General features: G+C 40.4%; 2 protein-coding genes across 2 annotated transcripts in view; one reads left to right on the top strand and one right to left on the bottom strand.

Moving 5' to 3' along the window:
• Positions 1-23,560, top strand: part of cacna2d4a (calcium channel, voltage-dependent, alpha 2/delta subunit 4a) — a 305,574-nt gene that overhangs the window by 88,661 nt on the left and 193,353 nt on the right. The window lies entirely within an intron of this gene.
• Positions 1-23,560, bottom strand: part of lrtm2a (leucine-rich repeats and transmembrane domains 2a) — a 134,648-nt gene that overhangs the window by 12,366 nt on the left and 98,722 nt on the right. The window contains exons 4-5 of the mRNA XM_055153290.1: positions 18,111-18,199; positions 15,849-16,006 (exon numbers count right to left, since the gene is read on the bottom strand). Coding sequence (XP_055009265.1) covers positions 15,849-16,006; positions 18,111-18,199 — 247 coding nt within the window. The remainder of the gene's footprint in view (positions 1-15,848; positions 16,007-18,110; positions 18,200-23,560) is intronic.

The raw sequence follows: 23,560 nt of genomic DNA, 5'->3' as shown, positions 1-23,560 counted from the left end.
TGTTATGTTATTGTAAAGGGGCTTATTTTTGGTGAAGAAATCGCAATTTTAAATATATATAATCCACCTGGGCACCCCAAAAACCTTTTAACCACTGCCTTTTCAAAAATTATCAATCTTGGTATAAGACAGACTTTTATAGGAGGAGATTTTAACTGTCATCTCAACCCCGTTATGGACAAATCCCCACCTGGCAAAATATCACTTTCTTCTCATGCTAAGTGCGTCAATGCATTTTGTGAAGATATGGATTATGCTGATGTATGGCGAGCACAGCACCTTACAGATAAAGAATATACGTTTTTTTCAAATGTCTCACAATCATCTACAAGGATTGACTATTTTTTTTCTTTCAAAAACTCTCCTTTACTCAGTTATTTCAAGCTCAATAGGCCCAATTATTATCTCTGACCATGCTGCTGTATTTTTGCAATATAATTTTTCAAATCCAGCTAACCAGACCAAATACTGGAGATTTAAACCATCCATTTTAACTGATCAGAGGTTTCTCTTGTATTTTAGGGACGAATTTAAAATTTTTTTTAACCACTAACTTAACCTCCACTAACAATTCATCATTGTTATGGGAAACCTCTAAAGCTTTTTCCCGTGGTCTTATCATATCCTACACATCTAGTAAAAGGCAAAGACAGGCTGAACAAAGGAAGATTCTTGAGTCTAAATTAAAACGTGCAGAGAAAGAATATGGGCAACAGCCATCTGCTCAGAAAATAAAGGAGGTATCGGCACTCAGATGTGCCCTGGATGCACTTTTGACGGGGGAGGCCGAAAACCAGATAAGATTTGCAAAACAGAAACTGTATGAATTCGGCGGTAAAGCGGGAAAATACTTGGCATATTTAACCAAAAAAAAGGCAGATTCGCAGTCGATCTCCTCTGTCATGGACATCCAGGGTAGGCAAATCTTTGACACGTTAAATATTAATAATGTGTTTAGAGGTTATTATGAAAATTTATATAAGTCTGAGCACCAGCCAGATAGCCTTGAGAAAATGGACAGTTTCTTTTCCTCTTTGACTCTCCCATGTCTGTCGGAGGAGCAAAGTGGATGTCTTGATGCCCCAATATCCAAAAAAGAGTTACTTGATGCAATTAAAGGGCTACAATCTGGTAAATCCCCTGGTCCGGATGGACTAAGCGTAGAATTTTACAAGGAGTTTTGTGACGTACTTGTTGATCCTCTGTTGAATATGTTTAATGACTCATTTGTTAGGGGTACGCTACCTCAATCCCTGAGAGAAGCAAATATTTCTTTGATTTTAAAAAAAGGTAAAGCACCTGAAGAATGCTCATCATATAGGCCAATCTCACTCTTAAATGTGGACTTGAAGATTCTATCTAAAGTTTTAGCTGTTCGATTGGAAAAATTACTGCCAATTCTCGTTAATGAAGACCAAACTGGATTCATTAAGGGGCGTAACTCTTATAACAATATGCGACGGCTACTTAACACAATCCAATACTTTCATCAACATTCAAAAAGTGGTCTTGTGCTCTCTCTAGATGCAGAAAAAGCATTTGATCGCATAGAATTATCATATTTTATTTTATACATTACATAAATTCGGCTTTGGTACTACTTTCATTAGTTGGATAAAAGTTTTATATGCAGATCCTCTCTCAGCAGTACTTACAAATGGTTTACGTTCCCCATACTTTCCTATTTTTAGAGGAACTAGGCAGGGTTGTCCTCTGTCCCCACTGCTGTTTGCTCTGGCGATGGAACCCCTGGCTGAGGCCATCAGAGTAGATAATAACATCAGCGGCTTTAAAATCGCAGATAAAGAACATAAGATCACACTCTATGCAGACGATGTTTTGGTGGTGGTGACAGAACCTGAGGTGTCTGTGCCCTGCCTTGTTGAGAAAATTAACAATTTCAGCTACTTTTCAGGCTACAAGATAAATTTTACTAAATCTGAGGCAATGCCCCTAGGCACTTTAAAACAAGCACCAATGGGCTCTTTTCCTTTCAAGTGGTCAGCAGAGGGTTTTGTTTATTTGGGCATACATGTAACCCCTACGTTTGCACAGATGTATAAAGCCAATTTCCCTCCTTTACTTGATCGTATTCGGCTTGATCTGGAGAGATGGAATAGTCTTCCCGTCTCTTGGATGGGCCGAATTGCGCTATTGAAAATGAATGTTCTCCCCAGGTTGCTCTATCCATTACAAATGTTCCCAGTCTTGTTGTCCCATAAGGTTATCAAACAATTAAATGGTTGGCTTAGCTCTTTTATATGGTCCAAAAGGAAGTCGCGTATTAAACTGGCTATGTTATGTCGACCGTCATTGGAGGGAGGTCTAGACATGGCAGACATAAGAAAGTACCAACTTAGTGCTCATTTGCGTGTTATAGCGGAATGGGTGCACAATAGGCCAACCTCACTTTGGATGGACATAGAAAGTTCTATGTCTGATTGTCCCTTGACAGTGCTATTATTTCTTAAAAAAATGAAGTCTCTTAAGTCTGCCTGTGCTAATCCTATCACTGTTACCACAGCCATGGCGTGGCGGTCATTAAGAAAGCTAGAAGGTAGGCATAATGTTACATCTGTTTTTACCCCTATCTGTAATAATCCTGAGTTTTTACCTGGAATAATTGACAGTAGATTTCAGATTTGGGCACAGAAAGGCCTATCCAAATTGCACAATTTCTTAGAGGGGCGTAACCTAATGTCATTTAACCAATTGACTGAGAGATATGATATTTCAAGGAAAGACTTTTACCAATATCTACAGGTGAGGGATTTTGTTAGGAAAGATACTGCACATCCAGTCTTTGGAGAAATATCGGACATGGAAAGACAGATCTTCCTTACAAAGTCAACTGCTTCCATTAAAATATTTTACAATATCCTTAAGGGGTATTCTACTGTAGACTCTCACCTGAAAGGGCTCTGGGAGAGCGAACTTGGTTGTACGATTACTGATGACAAGTGGGAAAATGTCTGGAACAATGCAAAAACTCTGTGTGTTTGTAATAGGGTTAAAGCAACTCAGCTTATGATTCTCCACAGAGCTCACATTTCTCCTAATCGATATAATAAATTAAAACCTAGCTCCTCGCCATTGTGTTTGAAGTGCAAAAATGAGATTGGTACCCTTACACACTGCTTTTGGTCCTGTCCAAAAGTGCAACAATTCTGGGACATGATTGGACAAGAAATAGAAAAGATTCTGTCTGTAAATTTAACCAATGATCCTCTATTTCTGTTGCTTGGTGTAATTGACCCCGTTGTAAAAGATAAATATAATAGAAAATTGTATGGGATGCTGACTTTTTGTGCCAGAAAAAGTCTACTAGTGAATTGGATATGTGACAAGACCCCCACAAAAACTCAATGGCAGAGGACGGTTCTTGGTTTTGTTTCTCTTGATTACCTGACGTGTCGGCTTCATCATAAGGACAATGTCTTTAAGAAGACTTGGGAACCATTTTTGATGTATTCTGGACTTGAGATCTCAGCTATCATGAATAGGGTATTTACATTTTGAAATGGCTGTATCTGTGTCTAATATATGAATGGGCCAATGTTTGTTTGTTTTGTTTTGTTTTGTTTAATTTTGCTTGTATTCCTTATATTGTTATCTTGTTGATTATTTTGTTTAAACTAAAAAGCAATAAATATATATGCAAAAAAAAAAAAAAATTAATCTAAGTAAATATACAAATGTCATACATCATTTGTGCTGGATATTTTATTTGGCATTAATAAAAGCATTTTAAGCAGCCTAAATTTGTGGCTGTGGTGTAATCTCATGCACATTTTAGACAATTCCTTTCTGCTTCTCCGTGTTTGATAGAGATTAAGAAAGCGAATGTCCCCAATTTACGGGATTTGCGGGCAGGAGCGGGACAGAATAATGCAGAGGGAATGAAAATTACAAGTCATTGCGAGCACGGGCTAGCCAGGCTGGCACCACCTAGTGCCTTCGCTCACTTTCATTTCTCTCCAGCGACTACGTCAGGAATCGGAATGCATTAGATGGTTTGCAAGAACCCCGGAAGTTGTAGACCGCGCATCGGCCAATCAGTGAAGAGCTGTGAAGTCATGACGTCAAACTCAAGCGTCTGTCTGTGTCCCTTTTGTGGTTCAACACAACAGTAAACAAAGCGGTCGAGATGGACGTAGACAAAGACAGACATTCTGTGTTGGCAACGATTCCCGAGATCGAGGATTTAAAGCTGGAACAAAGAGAATGTTTGGTGAATTTTATTAAGGGGAAAGACGTTATTGCCCTTCTCCATACAAGGTCTGGGAAAAGCTTAATATACCAGTTAGCCCCGTTAGCGGCGCATTACATACATCACGACCAAATATCAGTGATTGGTTTAAATTTTTTAAAAAGTACTATCAAGTGAACGAATCCTAATGCTGCGGGGTCAGACAGTTTCTATGAAGTGAAACTGACTGATGAATCAGGCTCGGCCCTAGGTGGGAGGGAGACTGAAAATTCTGTCCCGCGCAGAACTCTACTTTAGGTGTCTTCACGTGTTCAAATTTTTACTTAAATCCGCACAATTTGACGTAAAGTCCGGTCTCTCTCTCCCTCTGCTTCTGTGTGTGTGCGGTGTCGCCTGACATTCCCACCGCTCCCCCTCCCTCTCTCTCTCTGATCTCTGATCCAGCTCCTCACCTTTTCTCCTCTTTCTCTCCTCCTGGTGTTTCTCATCTTCATAATCCAAGTTACGGAATGTAAACGACTGTTTATGAGTGAAACTTAAGTCCTAATGTAGCACACAGACATCGCTCATGTTTCTGCTGCTCAGTTTTAAGTTTAATATACTGTATTGTACAAACTCATTCCAAACTTTACATGTGGATTTCCCCAGAATTATTGGTCCTATCAACAAGAAATAAAAACTGTTCCTGATCCTGACACCCTGCAGTTTATGTCTGAAGTTTATGAAGTCTATGTTTTTAATAAAATGGAGGAAGATTGGAAAAAATATAATTGGGCTTTTTCTTTTATTTTTTTTTCCCCCCAATTCAATTATTAGAGAGAGAAAGATGTTCCAGTTATGACTTGGTTTGTTGGGAAAATGGTAAATAAATGGTAAATATTCATCATAATTTTACATCAGTAGAAGAGAGACAGACAGACAGAGAAAGAGACGAGGGGAGGGAAACAGAGAGATTCCAATTATGACTAGTATCTGAGGTCAGTATTAATCATAATTTTGCATCAGTGAAGTGGCAGTTTGTGAAGAAAAATAGACGGGAGTTTGAGAGACAGACAGACGGAGAGAGACAAGGGGGGAGAGATGTTTTCCAATTATGGTTTGGAAAGTATCTGAGGTCAATATTAATCATAATTTTAATATAGTTCCAGTGAAGTGGCAGTTTCTGTGGAAGAAAAGTTGAAAATAGAAAGTTGAAAATCACATTTATAATTCAGGGACGAATTACGCACAAAGAAAGCATTTTTTTTATTTAACTAAATAAAGCTGTTGTCATATATTTAGTTGGCAAATGTTTAGGGTTTTTAGGTTGCTATAGGTAACAGGAAGTAAAATTATAAACTTCACCAAAATTACAAAACTAAAAAAGAGCCTGTGTCTGTTCATGGAAATGTGAATTACTTTGCCTGAGATGTCCCACTGTATGGCATTAAAAGTTTATCTCAATGAAAACAAGAGGGTGCCACCAGGGCAAATTACAGGTCAAATGTGGAGAAGAATTATGAAGCAGAGTCCTGCACAGGTCCAATTTTCTAGACCCGCACCTGCCCGTAAACCCGTGATTAAATCGAAGTTAAACCCGCACCCGCCCGGACCCGTTAACATTCCACCTGTTACCTGCCCGTGCACAAAAGCATTCTAACTGAAGCGTCCGTCAGAATACGAATCGAAAAGTTACGACTTCAAGAATTACAATCACGAAATGAAATGAAACGCTTACGATATTTTCATTACGAATACGAAGTCACAGACGCGACTCAACTGTCAAAAATATGTCATCACTTCACAGGACTTTATTTACTGACCAGAAGAAACACTGATCATTGACCACTGATGCCAGACTTTTGCGCCGCACACGCCACGGCCTGAACCAGGACTAACCCAGGACTAACCTAGGACTGATTCCAGGACTGAACTAGGACTAAAACAGGACTTAAGCAGGACTAAACCAGAACTGAACCAGAACTGAACCAGGACTGAACCAGAACTGAGTGTCGGGACGGGCCTAGAGGTGCACCCGCGTAGACCGTCCGGTGACCGCAGGCGACAGGACCTGCACAGACGTCCGCGACCCACGAAGGTAAGCGCAGCCATTGCCTGATCGCGCTTTGCGGACACCCTCCTCCACGGCCTTGGGGTTCTCTCTCTTAAGTCCAAGATTAGTCCTTGTAGTCCTGGTAGTCCTGGTGTAGTCCTGGTGTAGTCCTGGTGTAGTAGTCCTGGTGTAGTCCTGGTGTAGTCCTTAGTCCTGGTGTAGTCCTGGTAGTCCTGGTTTAGTCCTGGAGTAGTCCTGGTGTAGTCCTGGTGTAGTCTTAGTCCTGGTTTAGTCCTGGTGAGTAGTCCTGGTTGTAGTCCTGGTGTAGTCCTGGTCCTTTAGTCCTGGTTTAGTCCTGGTAGTCTGGTGTAGTCCTGTTAGTCCTGTAGTCCTGGTGTAGTCTGTTTAGTCCTGGTCCTGGTTAGTCCTGGTCTGTAGTCTGGTGGTAGTCCTAGTCCTGGTTTAGTCCTGGTGTAGTAGTCCTGGTGTACTGGTTTAGTCCTGGTTAGTCCTGGTAGTTAGTCCTGGTGTAGTCCTGGTTTAGTCCTGGTGTAGTCCTGTAGTCCTGGGTAGTCCTGGTAGTCCTGGGTTAGTCCTGGTGTAGTCCTGGTTTAGTCCTGGTAGTAGTCCTGGTTAGTCCTAGTCCTGTAGTCCTGTAGTCCTGGTGTAGTCCTGTAGTCCTGGTTGTAGTCCTGTAGTCCTGGATGTAGTCCTGGTAGTCCTGGTGTAGTCCTGGTGTAGTCCTGGTTTAGTCCTGGTTGTAGTCCTGTGTAGTTTAGTCCTGGTTAGTCCTGGGTTTAGTCCTGGTGTAGTCCTGAGTCCTGGTATTTAGTCCTGGTAGTCCTGGTGTAGTGGTCCTGTAGTCCTATTTAGTCCTGGTGTAGTTCTGGAGTAATCCTAGTATAGTCCTGGTGTAGACCTGGACTATTTGCCCGGGGGTACCTATAATTAAATCAAATAAATGCAAGATATATACGTTTAAAGCCATACTGTGGAACATTCCAGCCAGAGCAATAACCCCTGGGTGTCGACAAGCAGCCAACACTCCACAAGAAAAATCACATAATTCACCTTCAAAAAGAACCTTCATTTGGAAATAATATTGGAAAATCGCCTTTTTTTTTCCCACCGCCGACTTTAACTCACCTCAGATCAAATTCACAGTTTTACATTTTAAACCCTCCAGGAGCACGAAAATATGAACTGAGCCGAGCCAAGACGCTTCGAAAACCCCACGGAGACCAGATCCTCCGCTCACGGCCCAGGACCTCAATCACCTCAGTAATTGCCCAGTTTGCGAGTTTTTAATTGGAACTATTCAAATTAGATTTTTGATTAAATTTTGATTAAACTCTTCAATAATATTTAGCTGTTTAGGAGGAGCAGCGGCGTCCGAGAAAACAGAGCAAATGCAAATAAGCGACAGTTTTCTCACGTTAAAGGCTCTAATTTGGTTTTTAGTTTCAGACAAAAGAGTTTATGTGAAGAAAATGAAGAAGAAAGAGCCTCAGGTCCAAAACTCTTTCACTTAGAGAAAGAGAGAGAGAGAGGGAGGGAAAGAGAGAAAAAGAGAGAGAGTGATGAGAGAAAGACAGGAGGAGAGAGGAAGACAGAGGGTAAAGAGAAAGTGTGGGAAAGGAGAGAGAGACAGAGAGAGGGAGAAGAGAGAAACAAGGGGTGTACAAAAGGAGAGAGAGGGAGAGAAGGCGGGTAACAAGTGAGAAAGCAAGAGAGAGGGAGAGGAGAGAAAAGGAAGAGAGGAGGGGAAGAGAGAGGGAGAAGAGAAGACAAAAAGATGGGGTACGGAAGGAGAGAGAGAGAGGGAGAGAAAGCAAGAGGAGAGAAAAGAAAGAAAGAGGAGGGAGAGAGTAGGACAGAGGAAAAGGGAGGGAGACGGAGAAAGAGAAGGGAAAGAGAGAGGGGGAGAGTGAGAGAGAAAGGCTCCTTTTTTCTTGTCTCTGTGGAAAAGAGAGAGAAGGGGAGAGGAGAGAAAGAGAGAGGGAGACAGAAAGAAGGAGGGGGGAGGATTGAGGGAAGGCACAAGAGGGAGAGGTAATGAGAGAGAGAGAGAGAGAGAGGAGAGAAAGAAAGGAGGAGAGGGTAAAAAGAGAAGGTGTGTGAGAAGGAAAGAGAGAAAGCAAGAGGAGGAGAGGAGAGAAAGAGAGGCAGAAGAGAGAAGAGAGGAAGAGAGGAGAGACAGAGGGGGAGAAGAGACAAAAGAGGAAGAGAGGAGAGACAGAGGGGGAGAGAGGGAGAAGAGAAAAAGACGGGTTACAGAAGGAGAGAGGGAGGGAACGTAGAGACAGGAGAGAGAGAGGTAGAAGAGAGAAAGGGAGAGAGAGAGAGAAAGAGGGGAGTGAGAGAGAAAGGAGGACAGAGGAAAAGAGAGAGAAGGGGATAGGAGAGAAAGAAAGGGTAGACAGAAGAAAAGAGTCAGGATAGAGAGAAGGAAAAAGTGAGAGGGAGAAGTAATGAGAGAGAGAGGGGGGGGAGAGAAAGAAGGAGGGAGGAAGACAGGGGAAAAAGAGAAGGGGTGGGAAAGAGAGAAAGAGAGAGGGAGAAGAGAGAAAGACGGGGGTATGGAAGTAGAACAGGAGAGAGGGTAAGAGCAAGAGAGAGAAAGAGAGGGGGAAACAGACAGAAAGAGAGAGAAAGAAGGAAGCAGAGAGATGGAGGGAAAAAGAGAGTAAGAGAGGGGGATAGTGTAGGAAAGAAAGTAAAGCGATCGAGAAAATGGGGGGAGCTGGTCAAACACTGGGATGAGTCATACATCAGTTAACACAGAGAGAGTGTGTTGTGCTCAAAAAAGTCTCAACGAAACTTTAATAATTAATGAATACAGTACCGCACCAGAGTCACTACTTTAAACGAAGGTTAGAGCTCTACTTTTGTATTTTTTTTTTTCAATTTAATGCCCCGTATTACGCTATTTTCTGATCTGTGTTATAATATTGTTTCTTCATCGACACGTACATTTAGTTGTGTTTTTATACTCCGTACACCTTCACTAGAATCATTTGGACAGTTTCAGCTAAATAATAATAAAATAAAAGTGTGGACTAAGTGTATTAGTGACATTTACTGCACGGCTGCTTAGTGTTGATACTTTGTTAGGCTTTCATTTGAGTTTTGTTTTAACAGAGGTTACGTTTACGCTGGAACGAATCACCGCATCGGAAACTATTTGCGTCCAGACACGTCGTTTCTGTGCCCACAAGCCTTTGTTTACATTTTACAGGAACAAAACTTAAAACCACATGGCTAATTTGCGTAAACTAAGCGCTCAAAATACAGCTCGCTCCTTGTGCGTTGATACGGTTCAGCTTCTGTCGGACTAAAGGACACGACTCGGTGGAATATGAGTGTTCTTTCTGTGACAGAGGGGTGTTCTGCTGATGGTGAGTCTGTTCTCTGCTTCTATCGCGTTGGAGATGGTTCGTGTTAAACTTTTTGGAGTTTATACGTCTGCAGGTCGTACGCACAGAGCTATAGAACTATACTTCGTCCTTTAATGTAAAACTGCCTGAAATGCTTGTAAGTTGCAGCAGCCGATTTCGAGCTGAGGAAGATACCAAGCGTAAAAACAGTCTTTTCGTGGACTGTGTACTAGTAGTTCTCGCTCCGCCATTTCCCGTTTGTCTCTGGTTTGTTTAAACTGTTTTCTGCTATAGCGTCACATGACCGATGTCACAAACCCAGCGAATCAGGAAGGCACAAGTCACAGTGATGTGTGGTCCAATAAGGACACAACTAGAGCTCCTACATCAGCGTATCAGCGTTTTCAGGCGTCCACACAGTGACGGATCAGATTTGTACTCGGATGAATTCATGGGAGCTGGCGGCACCAGATCGTTCCATCTCTGGAGAGTTTTTCATCGGATTAGTGTGAACGAACACTGCATCCACAACGAAAACAACTCAAATATGTACTAGTGTGGATGGGGCCTTAATCTGATCAGAAAAACTGACTTAACTGGAACTACAACACGTGAGCTGATGTGTGGAGTTAAACAAGTCGCTCTAGCCAACAGTTTTTCAGTCACTCTTACATTTTTTTGTTAAAACTCAAACATCTGAACTGGACCTTGAACGCTCGTGTTGCTCACAGGCTCCTGAAAATGTGTCGTTTCAATCCGTTTTGTATTTTATCTTAAGTCTTTCATCATAAAATGTGTTCACAGTGTTTGCTAATGCATTCATTGTGCCTCCATGGTAACACCAGTCACTGCAAAAGGATCAATACTTCTCTAGGGATTTCATAAGGCCAAATCTTTGTGCTATAATATATTTCACATAACGCGCTACAGTACTTTGTAAGCTTTCTCATTCCATGCATAAAAACTGCTAACCTAGTCATTTAAAGTAGAGTGTCCAGACGTCCCTATTTACCCGGGACAGTCCCAGTTTTGAGCCCTGTGTCCCCTGCCTCAGCAGATTTATCCAAAAGCACTGATTTATACTGTTTTTATTCAAGAAATGTCCAATATATTCCTATTTTTGACCAATTTGATACTTACTAACAGTAAAGACAGTCATACATTGTAATGTGTTTCGGTAAAATATAAAAAAAGCTGCTTAAAAACGTCAAAAACACAAAGAAAATGTGAATATAGTAGCTCATATGTTAGTGATGATTTTATTATTATGAGCCAATATTTATGTGACATCTCTGATACCTTCATTTAGTCTTTGGTGTGAATACTGAACCTGATAAAATAACTAAAGCTACCGAGATTTATAATAAAATGAATGAAAGAAAGAAATCCCAGCAGATTTATACTAAACCAGGGACAGAAATGTCCCAGGTGTCCCTATTTTTGACCAATTTGATCCCTGCCAACAGTAAAGAGAGGCATAAACTGCAATTTGTTTACATAAAATACAAAAAAATCTGCTTAAAAACGACCAAAACACAAAGATAACGTGACTATAGTGACTCACGTATCCGTCATGAATGATCTCTGCTTAACAATTTTCCTTAATTATGCTCTCACTTCACAATTTTATTACCAACCACTTGGGATGTAACGATATACAAATCTCTGAAATTCTGGTCACCTTTACAGTATTTAAAGTAGTTTTGAAATGCATGGGAGTCTTCGGTCAGTGTAGGAGCTCAAACTTTCACCTGAATCTTGATTTTTAGAGATAAACACGCGAGATTTTGAGATTCTAATGAGATCCATGTATTATTCGTTCATTCGTTTTTCAATATAAAACCAAAAATAAGAAAACGAAAAAAACAACTGTTTTCTTCATTATTTGTCTCCAAAACCAAAATGAAAAACAGATAATGATTCGTTTTTTTAGTTTTCAATTTTGTGTTTAAATGAAAAATGGAAAAAATAGATAATGATCGTTTCCCGTTTACGTGACTTCCGTAACTACGATGTCGGACTGAACCAGGACCGATCCAGGTCCGGGACCAGACCGGAACCAGACCAGGACTGAGATCAGAACTGAGACCGGGACCAGAGCGCACTCCGAACTTTGACTCCGAGCCTCAGCTTCGAGCTCCGGCCCTGCCGCTCTGAGCCTCCGGTCTGGTCTCGGTCTGGTCTCGGTCTGGTCTCAGTCCCGGTCTGGTTCTAGTCTGGTTCCAGTCTGGTCCTGGACCTGGATCAGTCCTGGTTCAGTCCAGCATTGCAGTCACAGAAGTCACGTAAACGGGAAACAATCATTATCAGTTTTTTCCATTTTTCATTTAAACACAAAATTGAAAACTGAAAAAACAAATCGTTATCTGTTTTTTTTTTTCATTTTGGTTTTGGAGACAAATAATGAAGAAAACAGTTGTTTTATCATTTTCTTATTTTTGGTTTTATATTGAAAAACAAATGAACGAATGATACACAGATTTAATCCATTTATATACAGTACAAACGCTGTACAAATACACAGAGTCCTAGTGCCTATTGAAAAGCATAAGAGAGATCAGGCCATGCTCTCTATAGCGCGCTGTAATAATCCATGGCCCTCGAGTTTGTACATGCTCTGAGTACGTCGGATAAGAACAGCTCCGCTCTGCTCATGTGTAAAATCTACATTCACCTCTTCCCCCTTGGGCTTTGGCTGCATCGCTAACGAAGGAGCGCCGCTTTCACTGCTCCTGTCTCCTCTTCACTTCACACTGTGCTCGTTTCACCTCCGTGTGATTGTGTTTGGAGAGCAGAGGCGATACTCAAACATATTTTACTTTGTAGAGTTGCGTAAATTCTAGACTATAACCCGCTACTTTTTTTTTTTTCTCACACTTTGAACCCTGCGGCTAATAAAACGATGCGGCGAATATATGGACGGATTCTTTGTTTGGCACGTTGTCCATTCATATATACCAGGGGTGCTCACACTTTTTCAGCATGCAAGCTACTTACAAAATGACCAAGTCAGAATGATCTACCTAATACAAAGCCAAGCAAACTGCACTGAAACACTCTGTGCCCCTTTTTTGGACCCTCACCCACAGTTTGAGAACCTCTTCTTTAAGAGAACTTCCTCTGGCACTTTACACAAAACTGTGAAAAAAGTGAAGGAAGATTTTTGAACCTGTTTTTAAAGTTCCAATCTGGAGTTGCATTCTTTTCTGGTTTTGCAGTGATATTTACCAGCCTCTGCACGTTTACCAAACCAAACACAGATGCATTTGTGCACTTTTGTCAGGCGAACTTCAGCCAAATGTGCAGTAGGTCTGTTCTATGCTGTAGACCTGCTTTGTAACACAAATTCTCACAAATTCAAAGACTCAGTTTTGCTTCACTTTTCGTCTTGCTCTTCTAATCAGCGCACTGTGGAAGGGACTTGTTTTCGCTGTACACAGGAAGGAGCGAGAGCGTGAAAAGGCGAGGGGCGGCGTGCTGACGTGAGGCAGATGGACAGGTAGGATGTTTAGGAAGTTGAACCTGCCCTGTGATGCACGCTGGTACACGAGGGCACACGCTGTCGCAGACGAGCCGTGCATAGGGAGCGTGTGTGTTTGTGATGTGCCGTAGAGTCTCCGCGGGCTGCACTGAGCACACAGGCTGCACTGAGACGCCCCACGTGCTTCTGCAGCCCGCTACAAGTTTATTACCAACAGCAGCGGCCGTAATGAAATATGATCGCACTTGTTGAGTGTCAGGACCTTGAGTGAGAGACAAGACCGAGTCCAAATGCAAGTCCAAGACGAGTACTAAGAGGCGATCTACCCACACGACCTTGGCGATCGACTGGTAGATCACGATCGACGTATTGAGCACCCCTGATATATACGGTCTACGGTTTGTTAACACAGTGGATACGTGCAGCCTATAGTCCGATGAGGTTCATTTGGTCTTACAATAATTTATGTTATTAGGTTCTTTTTTCAGACCAAGAGTTTGTTTTCATGCCTGACAGTTTCGACTGCTCACTAGCGCTCTTCCTCAGAGTGGTCACGTGATGTTGCTGTGACGTGTCCGTTCAGCTGATTTAAACCGACTTTGGCGCTGTCTTTCTACCGGCGGAGGCAGGACGACAGCGCCATCTGCAGTCCGACTTCCTCAGGACAGTATCCCAGTTGTGTGAGAGTCAAAAAGCCCCCTCGTCCCGGTTTATCGTCCCGTGGGCACATTTCCGTATTTCGATTGCCTCTTTAATCCAGCGACGATGTTTGTTTTCCTCTGTCCCGATGATGTTTGCTCCATCCCAGTCCATAATGAAATGGAAACGATTTGAGTTGTTCCTGTTCTGCTTTGTGTTTTGTTGCTCATGTTTCGCCTTCGCTGTTTCCTTCTCGCATTCTGTTCTATGTTCCTTTTTTCGTGTATTGAACGCCCTCCCCGTCTCCCCGATGTGTGTTTTATTGCAGGACATGCAGGGTATTTCGTATATGACGTTACATTTATGCTCCGGTTCTATTTTGTCTTTCGGGTGGACGAGTAGTTGCCTGAGTTTTCTGTTCGGTTTCACTGGTGTGTTGATATTGTGTTTTCTCATTGCTCTCTGCACTTTTTCTATTATGCCCCTGATGTATGGTAAAGTTACCACGCCTGTGCTCTTATTTTCCGTTTTATTTTTGTTTTTCTGGTTCTGTTTCTCTTCCTCTCTAACCTGTTGTTTCCCTTTGTTTATTGCCCATTTTGGGTATTGGGCATTGCCATAGCGGATTATGAATGTGTCTGTCTTCTTCCTGTTTGTCCCGTTCATCTGTTATGATATACGTGCAGCCTGAGTGCAGAAAACTCACACATGGATCTAGAGTTAACCCGAAGTTGCTACACTAGCTAGAGATATTGTTCATGCACTCAAATAATTTATCGCCGTGTCATAAAATAAGTTCTGATGCGAAATGAACATTAGTGAGGGGGATACGTCTTACCCGTATGTGTAAATGATGAGAAGAAATGTCTTAAACTTCAGCAGCCGGACATCCACTCATACCTGATTGACACATCTAACCCCGCTTACGAGAGAGTCTGAAATCTGCTGAAATCCTCCAAGACACTGACATGATACAGACAGGACAGAGACTCTTTCTCCTGGAGACATGTGCCAAGGAAGATGCTCGTTTGATTGTGTTTTGAACAGTTTTTTTGTGCTTCAAACACACACACTCCTCATGGAAAACACAAGAAGAAATGCAAATGATGCAGCTTTTAAGTTAACGACAATTAATGTAAAGGTGATCGATGTGACTGTGGAAGAAGGAAGCAGAGCCGCTGCACGTGATCTCGACAGCAGTGAGTCGATGGTGAGATGTTGGTGACGAACTGACTCAAAGCAAAAAGACGACAAAAGCTTTCAGAGGCGATAAAAGCAGACGGCCCGAACTTGAAAACGTTTTTGAAGACGTGGACACCTGCGGCTTGTTTTCAGGTGCGGCCTATATATGTATAACTTTAAAATTTAGTTGATGCAGCGTATATTCAGGTGCACTCAATAGTCCGGAAAATACGGCAGCTTTTTGGGTTGTTCCAATACCGGTACCGCACATTTTTCAAGCATCTGTATCGGCAAGTGCTCCGACCAAATCATCAATCCGATACCGCTTTGTATTTTCCACAATGAGGACCTGTAGATGCGAGCAGCCGCTGTTGAAGTCTGTGAGCGGTTTAAATAAAGATAGTAACAAGCTAATATAGGGTGACAAGACGTTCCTATTTACCCGGGACAGTCCCAGGTTTGAGCTCTGTGCCCCTGTCCCAGCAGATTTATCCAAAACCACTGATTTATACCTTTTTTTTTTTCAAGAAATGCCCAAGATATTCCTATTTTTGACAAATTTGATACTTACTAACAGTAAAGAGAGGCATACATTCTAATGTGTTTCGGTAAAATACAGAAAAGCTGCTTAAAAACGACCAAAACGCAAAGAAATGTGACTATACTGACTCACATGTGGCCAAGTGTATAACAATTTTCATTAATTACACACTCATTTTACAATTTTATTATTACCAACCAACAAAAAACCAGGGGATGTCCCAGTTTTGTTTTTTTTTGAAATTCTGGTCACCTTACACTAATAATGACAGAAAAGATATTTGTGTGACCTCTCTTTTAGCCTTTTGTGTGGACACTGAACCTTGTAAAATAACTAAAGAGTTATAATAAAACGAATGAAAGAAAGAAATCGGAGCCCGGCCTCACCTCTGTACAGCAGCCATTCGATCCAGTGTTTGAAGTCTCTCAGGTTGCAGTCACATTCCCAGGGATTCTGCCCCAGCTCCAGACGCTGCAGGTTCACTAAAGGTTCAAAAGCCGCTCTCTCCAACGCGTGCAGCCTGTTCCCCGCCAGAGATAACCACCTGGAATACAACATATACATACAAGAGGATTCAGATAAACGAGCGAGTTTCAGTTACTATTTTTTTATTATTTGTTCTTTGTCAAAGGTTAAAGCTACACTTTGTAACTTTTTGTTTCGGAGTCCGTCACCTGCTTGTTTCTGTGGATATTAGGGGTGTAACGGTGCACGAAAATCACGTACGTACCTCGGTTTTGAGGTTATGGTTCGGTTCATTTTCGGGAACAGTTTGGGAACCATTTACTTGTTCTTTGTTTGTGCGTTTATTAAACCAACAATTTGTTTTAACATTATACAAACGGGCTGTTGGTGGGCTGCTTGGTAATACTAATAAGTTAATAAGCACTAATAAATACTAATACTAATAAAATACTAATAATAAAATAAAATACTAATAAAAACTAATAAATACTAATAAGTAAACAAGTAGGTGTGTTAGTTTCAGTTAGTTAGCTCCTCCCTGTAGATATAAGGAAGTGTCCACCAGCGTCTGACCAGAACTGAAGAAGCAGCTTGGATGAGCTGCGAAACGTCTTCAACCAAACTAAATTTTGTCCAGTCGACAAACTGAATTTTTCTCCTCATGGATTCTACCTGGACGACTGAGGGATTCTTCACACTAATAAGTTAAATAAAAAATATTCTCAAATAAGCCACAAATGTATGGAATATGTATTCCTTGTAAACAGTAAACAAAACTTTCCAAAAAGTAAAGTGCAGCACTAACAGTTCCAGCAGGAAGTTTTACTCAATCTTCATATTTTTGGCCAGAAACAACAACTGGTCCAGATTGTCTGCAGTACGTACAGATCTGCTGCAGTTACAAGGTCCCCAGCGGTTGAAAATAGGGATGAGGGGTGGGCGGAAATTCCTTGTTGGCGAAAGGTGAAAGTGAGGACCGCGGCGTGACGACCATAGTTTTGTGAGGATTCCCGTGGTTCGGAGGGACGTAGTCAAGGCGAGGGGCAATTGCTGTCAAGCCGGCCGCCCTAACTATAAAGCGCCGCGGGAGTTCCCTCGTGAGTATTAAAGAGTCGAGTTTTCTGTGTAGCTGCACGTGTAGTGGCGAAATGTAAACACACACTAATTGCGGGGACTCACTCTTGCTCAGCCCTGCACCGAACCAAACATCCCGTACTGAAACTGTTCGGCACGAATACATGTACCACTACACCCCTAATGGATATGTTATTACTTACTGGAATATTCCACAGTATGACATTAAACAGATCTACCTCACATTTGTCAAATTACAGGTGGATTTACAGCTCAAAAATACCTATAAAAACAGACATTTTAATTGTGAGCGGGTCGCCTCGTCACAGATCTGAACTGTAACTTGTCTAATTTAGTCTCCATGAAAATAGGCAGATTTAATAAAATACTGTGAAACATTTCAGACAAAGAAACAACATATGTATGGAGAAAAGCATTTGACCAGAAAAGTTACACAATGCACCATTAACAAACATACATATAAACAAACAATCTTACAAAACTGCAGAAGAGTTCATACGAAATCAACTGTTTATACATTAAAGTACTGAAAGTGTGTATTAATATGAAGAAAATGTATATTAAACCAATTATTCCCTTTCAAATCTTCAGCTCACTCACCGCATTTCTTGCTGTTGCTGCTGTTACCTCATATAAAAAAAAAAAAAAAAACTAATCTAACTAAGACAACATGTACTGATTAATTGGCCTATCATGATTCCACATTTTGAAGCCTGATATTTTGCTTGTTAGTTTTAGTATTTTGTTAGTTATTCAACCCTCTACAACTCAAATTTTCTTGTATTACAACATAAATACGGCACTTTTACAAAGAAATTGCAGACACGGTAAATATTAGGTCCCAAATTATATTCCAGCTTTCATATATTGAACAATAAGTCGATGTAATAAGTATATAGCACAGCCCTAGTTCCACAAATAAAAAGCTGAAGGTTATTTACGAGGAATAATACTAGAAAATGTTGTATTTGTTATTTAATCTCTCAATCAGCAGTGTCTTCCCTGTGGCGTCTCTTGTTGTTGCTTATCATAATCTTGATAATAAAGTCCAATGCAGTGATGGGGGTTTTGTGTATGCGTGTGCTCACCTCAGGCTCTGCAGCTCGTCCAGCAGACCCAGTGGAACAGTCGAGAGCCCGTTCAAGGACAAATCCAAACTCTGGAGTCCTCCCAAACCCTGAACAAATGAACCACATCAGCTCAAAGTACAGGACACTCACTGCGGCCAAAACCTGTGCTCCCTATAGTCCAGGCCAAGAAATAAAAGCAGTATCTTATGCAAAGTAAAGTTAAAGTCCTATATCACTGTATGTTACCTCATCAAAAACAGACCTGGAGTTGTGTTTTGTTTTGTGACGTAATAACCGAAATATCGTGATATTGTATCGTCAAAGTTCTCACAATAATATCATGGACCATCACAATATATCGAATTACAAGTTTCTTTGCTTAAATTAAGAGTTATGGTGCAGCAAAAGCCAGTTAGTTAGACTCCACAAAATATCGCAATAAGTATCGTACCGTGAGATGTATATCGTGAAAATATCGAACCGAGAGATTTGGATATTATTACATCCCTAATCGTGAGCCTCCCCACCATATCGTGAGTTTTCCCGCGATATAGCAATAAATATCGTATCGTGAGGTTCACACCGTGGCGATATCGTATCGTGAGACTTGGATATCGTTACACCTCTAGTTTTGTTTCATTCACACGTGCTTAACACAAATCCTACATATTTAGACTGAGTTCTTCTCTCAAAAAGAAAATACTCCATTCTACCTTGTGATGTCATGTCGTGATATAGGAAGTGCTCCACTGTGTTTTTAAACTCCACACACCTTCGCTAGAATCACTGAGGCAATTTCAGCTAATCTTGAATACCACTATGTGACATCACAAGGTGGAGCAGAGCATTTTGAGCTTTGGAGATGTTGCCAGACTAACTAAAAAGAGTTACTCAAACATGTGTGAATGAAACTAAATACAACTCGAGGTTTGTTTTTGTGCCGGAGCAGTAATATGGCTGAACCCCTTAATGCCAACTGTTACAAATATACGACAAACCATTTGGATCAAGATATAAGCCGAGACAGCGGCTGCATTGCCCCAGTGCCGGTTAGTGCATATGCAGAACCTTCCTTCGAACCTGTGGGAAATATTATGTGTTGGTCATGCTAATTCACCCAATATTATGGACTTTGGAATGACAACAGGGTGGAAAACACGTATGACTATCTATAGGTCTACATAACTTGTTTTTTCTGTACTTTGAGTGCCATAAAGAACATGTTTTTCTGGACTTTGAGTGCCACGAAGCAGAAAAACTGACATATGTGGACCCCGTGGCATGTTCCCACCCATGATAAGGTGTACTGGGTCAGCAGTATTGTTCATTTTCTTGCTGTATATGCTAAATCAACAAGTTAATGTTTTGTCAAGAAGTAGTATAAAGCTACCCCTGATTTTGAGTTGGTCAGAGACGTCGTTCCGGGGTGGCAGTTGTACTTGGTAATCAACTTGAATCTCTCTCAATGGAAATGCTGAAATAAAGTGGCCTGTTCTCTCGGATTCTCCATCTCTCGTGCTTCTTTTTAGGATACGCATTGAACCTTCCGAAAAAACCCACAAACCTTTGGCAAGCACTTGTTTCTAGTTGGCGCAAATTTGCAACATACCCAAATTTTTACATGTATATATTTTTTGCTATAGTCAAATGAATAATCTCAACTTAATTTACCATCTACTTAAAGGCAAAAACACACACAACATTTTTTATTTTTTTTATATACAACTATATATATTCAAGCGTTAAGGGGTTAAAGCTCAGAAGAGTCAAATTTGCGTAATATAGAAGCATCAAAATGTTGGTTGAGTAGAGATTGGTAATCCAGGGCTGCCATTATCGAAATGATTAATAACGAAGGTGTATGGAGTTTAAAACACAATGGAGCACTTCCTGTTAGGGGTGTGCAAAAATACCGAAATATCGTGTTGTTTAATTTGATGATACGGTATCGATATCAGGGACTACTGTATCGAAATATCACCAAGAGTATTTGTTGGTATATTTTACTAAATTATTTTGTTACAGTGCTACAGTTTTATTGCTTGTTTAGAGGAAGGAAACTCGTTTATGCGACACATTTAAGATTTTCACAGTTTTTATGAATAAAATGTTTGTGTTTCAAATGATTTAACAAAGACTTTTAGTATCAGAGACATGATTAGCCTTTATTTTTTATTGAACCGCATCAAATCGATTTGAAATATATCATGTCGAACTGAAAGTGCACTGTATCGAGATGTGTATCCTATCGGCAACTTCTTAAAGATATCCAGCCCTACTTCCTGTATTACCACATGACATCACAAGGTAGAACAGAGTGTTTTCTGTTTGAGAGAAGAACTCAGCCTATAAATATACGTATGATTTGTGTGTTAAACATGTGTGAATGAAACAAAACACAACTCCGGGTCTGTTTGTGGTGAGAAAACAAGATTATAACAGAAAATAGCGCGATATGGACGTGTTAAGATCTGCAGTTCAAGGCAAAACGTGATGCGATTATCAAGTTTTATCCAATCGACAGGATTAGAGTAGGTGCTGAGCTATTGTTTTTTATAATCTGGATTTACGCCAAATGCAAAACAATCGATAACTTGTCCAATACAGAGAAATTTCCCTATAGGACGATAAAGTCTACCTTGCCCTTTATTTTTTTTGTGCTTCCAAAACATAAAGATAAATGATAGTGCGTAAGATTAAAAATGTACTGAAATGTAATAGAATTGTCTAAGGATAGGGTGAGGTGCTGAGGGTAGCAGTCACGCCCAAAAACAAGATGGTCCCAGGTTTGATTCTCAAAGCAGGTGGAGTCTTTGTGTGTGGAGTTTGCATGTTCTCGCTATGTCTGGGGAATTTGGACATTTTAAATCTTAATATTAATCTAAAATTACTTAATAAAATAAACAAATCTGCTACTACTACTACATTAGAAAACTGCAGTACCTAGTGGAAGCTGATGTCACTGTTGTCTCGGGCCCAGAATTAGACCTGCTTCCTAACAGTTTATATTAGAAGGGGGCCCGAGTGTGTCTTCTTGCCCCAGGTCCCCAAATTTCTGCTGGCGGGCCTGGTTGCACATCACATTAGCAAGCAGCAGATTTTTTTTCATTTGTGCCGAAATGACAATGTGACGTTGTTGAATATTAAGTGTATCAGTGATTAAGAAAATAAAATTGGAGAATCAAAGTAAGTACAGAGAAGTGGGCGAATACCAGGGATAGTGAAGACAGGAGTTGATCGACGATATGGCGTCTTGAAAATAAGCGATTAAAGATTGCTCAAACATGCATGAATCACTCCAAATATTATATACTATATACTTTACTATGTGGAAACTGTCTGGCATTAGGATTCATTCGCTCAATGGTAGATGGGTACTTTTTTTTTTAACCAATCGCTGCTATTTGGTTGTGACGTATGTAATGCGCCAAATCCTGAAGGAAGAAGAAGAAGAATAACTTCTTTCCCCTTGATAAAATTCACCAAATATTCTCTTTGTTCTGGCTTTAAATCCTCGATCTTGGGAATCATTGCCAACACAGAATGTACGTCTTCGTCTACATCCATCTCGACCGCTTTGTTTACTGTTTTGCTGTACCACAAAAGGGACCCAGACATGGCTTCACAGCTCTTTGCTGATTGGCTGGTGCGTGGTCTACAACTTCCAAGGTTCTTGCAAATTGTCTAGTGTATTCTGATTTCTGAATTAGCCGCTGGAGAGAAATTAAATTGAGCGGAGGCACCAGCCTTTCTATCCAAATACAACTTCAGATGAGTGAATGATGAGGGGAAACAACTATAATACAGCCAAAAGCCCTAAAACGTTATTTTGCTTAATATGTCTGCTTTAACAAGAAAGTTGAGTACATAAATATTAAGCTAGATGCCCATTAGAACTCCTGACCAAGATCCATGCTTCAGTCTGGATCAGCGTCCCCAAACAACAAACAACCCACTGGCACTGAAGAAAACAGGACACAAATGCAGAAAATTTGACGATAACTTCAAGGGGACAAATAATGTAAAATGGACTTTTATGAGTTTTTAACCATGTTACAACAGTGTTCCTTCATTATTACCTCACTCTGAGCTGTGTTTCATTTGATTCACGGATGTTTGTGTAATTCTGTGTTCTCTATTTGAGGCTTGAGCGCTCACAGAATTAGTTTTCATCTATCCTCTTTCTCCGCTCTTAGCTCTGCACTTACTTGTGATTATTCAGAATAGTCCGATTTTGGGTCATGTAGGGTTCAAACTGCGGATAAACTAAATATATCTTTTGATGGGAAAAAGCCATCAAAATGTGGCATATAACAGGAAGCAGAAATCCATGAATTATTAATCTCGGAGTGGAACGTCAAAAAACATTTCTGATACCATGGAAATCCGCCAAGTTTGTAGCAGTAATGTAAAATGTTCATAGAGACTCATTAGCCGAAAACAAAGTTAAAGTAAACGAAAGTGCGGTGGATCAACCTGATAAACTGCTGAGTCACTATTGGTCTATGTCAGAAAACTTTTGAATGAACATAAAGTTTAGTTTTTACCGTAGCATAGTTTGCTTATTAACAGTGATTAAATGAGGTAACCAGTAAGATTTGTTGTAGTTGTTGCCTTCTTGAAACGAAACGTCTTTTGTAGGGATGTAACGATATCTAAATTTCTCGGTAAGATATTTTCACGATAGGCATGTCACGTTACGATATTTATTGCAATATTTTGTAGAAGCTAACAGAATTATTTTGGTTCTGTCATAAATCAAAGAGTTAAGATTTAAAAGTACTTAATAAGTGATTTCATTGGACTGGAACAGAGCAGAGGATCATGGTCTATGTAGTTCCCTCTGTTTCTTTTAGCTTTTGCTGCACCAAAACAATGACTTTAAGCAAAGAGACTTGTAATTCTATATATTGTGATGGCCCATTATATTATTGAGAGACAGTTCTTCAGATAACTATAGCATAAATTACATAACATAACAAGTTTACCAAACTCTCCATCTTACTCCAAATCACAAAATCTTTCTTCAAAGTGCTCAAATGTGTTCGATTGAGGGCCTGTTTACACAAGAACGCTTGCGAGTGAAAAATTCAAAATATTTTATCAAAAGTGTCTTTCGTTTAGACCAGGGGTGTCAAACTCATTTTGGTCCAGGGGCCAGATGAACCTACTTTGATCCCAAAGGGGCCGGATCAGAAAACTCATGGAATTAAACCCCAAAATAGCAATAAGTTCAAATATTTTTGCAGAGAAACACAAATCTAATACAGAAATCTTTTTTTAATTGATGAACTCTTTCTTTTACAAAATATTATAATATTATAAACCTGAAACTTTAAGAAAAATACAATTTCAACACAATGTTTTAACTTGTGTGCAAATAGGAATAAGTAAATTTTGGGGGGAAAATCCTGCACTCAGCATTCACTTTTCTCATTCTTGACATTTTGTTGATGAGGGTGTCACGG

The sequence above is a fragment of the Boleophthalmus pectinirostris genome, unplaced genomic scaffold (genome assembly GCF_026225935.1).
Source record: "Boleophthalmus pectinirostris isolate CB_2022bp ecotype Guang Dong unplaced genomic scaffold, ASM2622593v1 HiC_scaffold_18, whole genome shotgun sequence".
Classification (NCBI taxonomy): Eukaryota; Metazoa; Chordata; class Actinopteri; order Gobiiformes; family Gobiidae; genus Boleophthalmus; species Boleophthalmus pectinirostris.
This window is presented reverse-complemented; position numbering and strand designations above follow the sequence as displayed.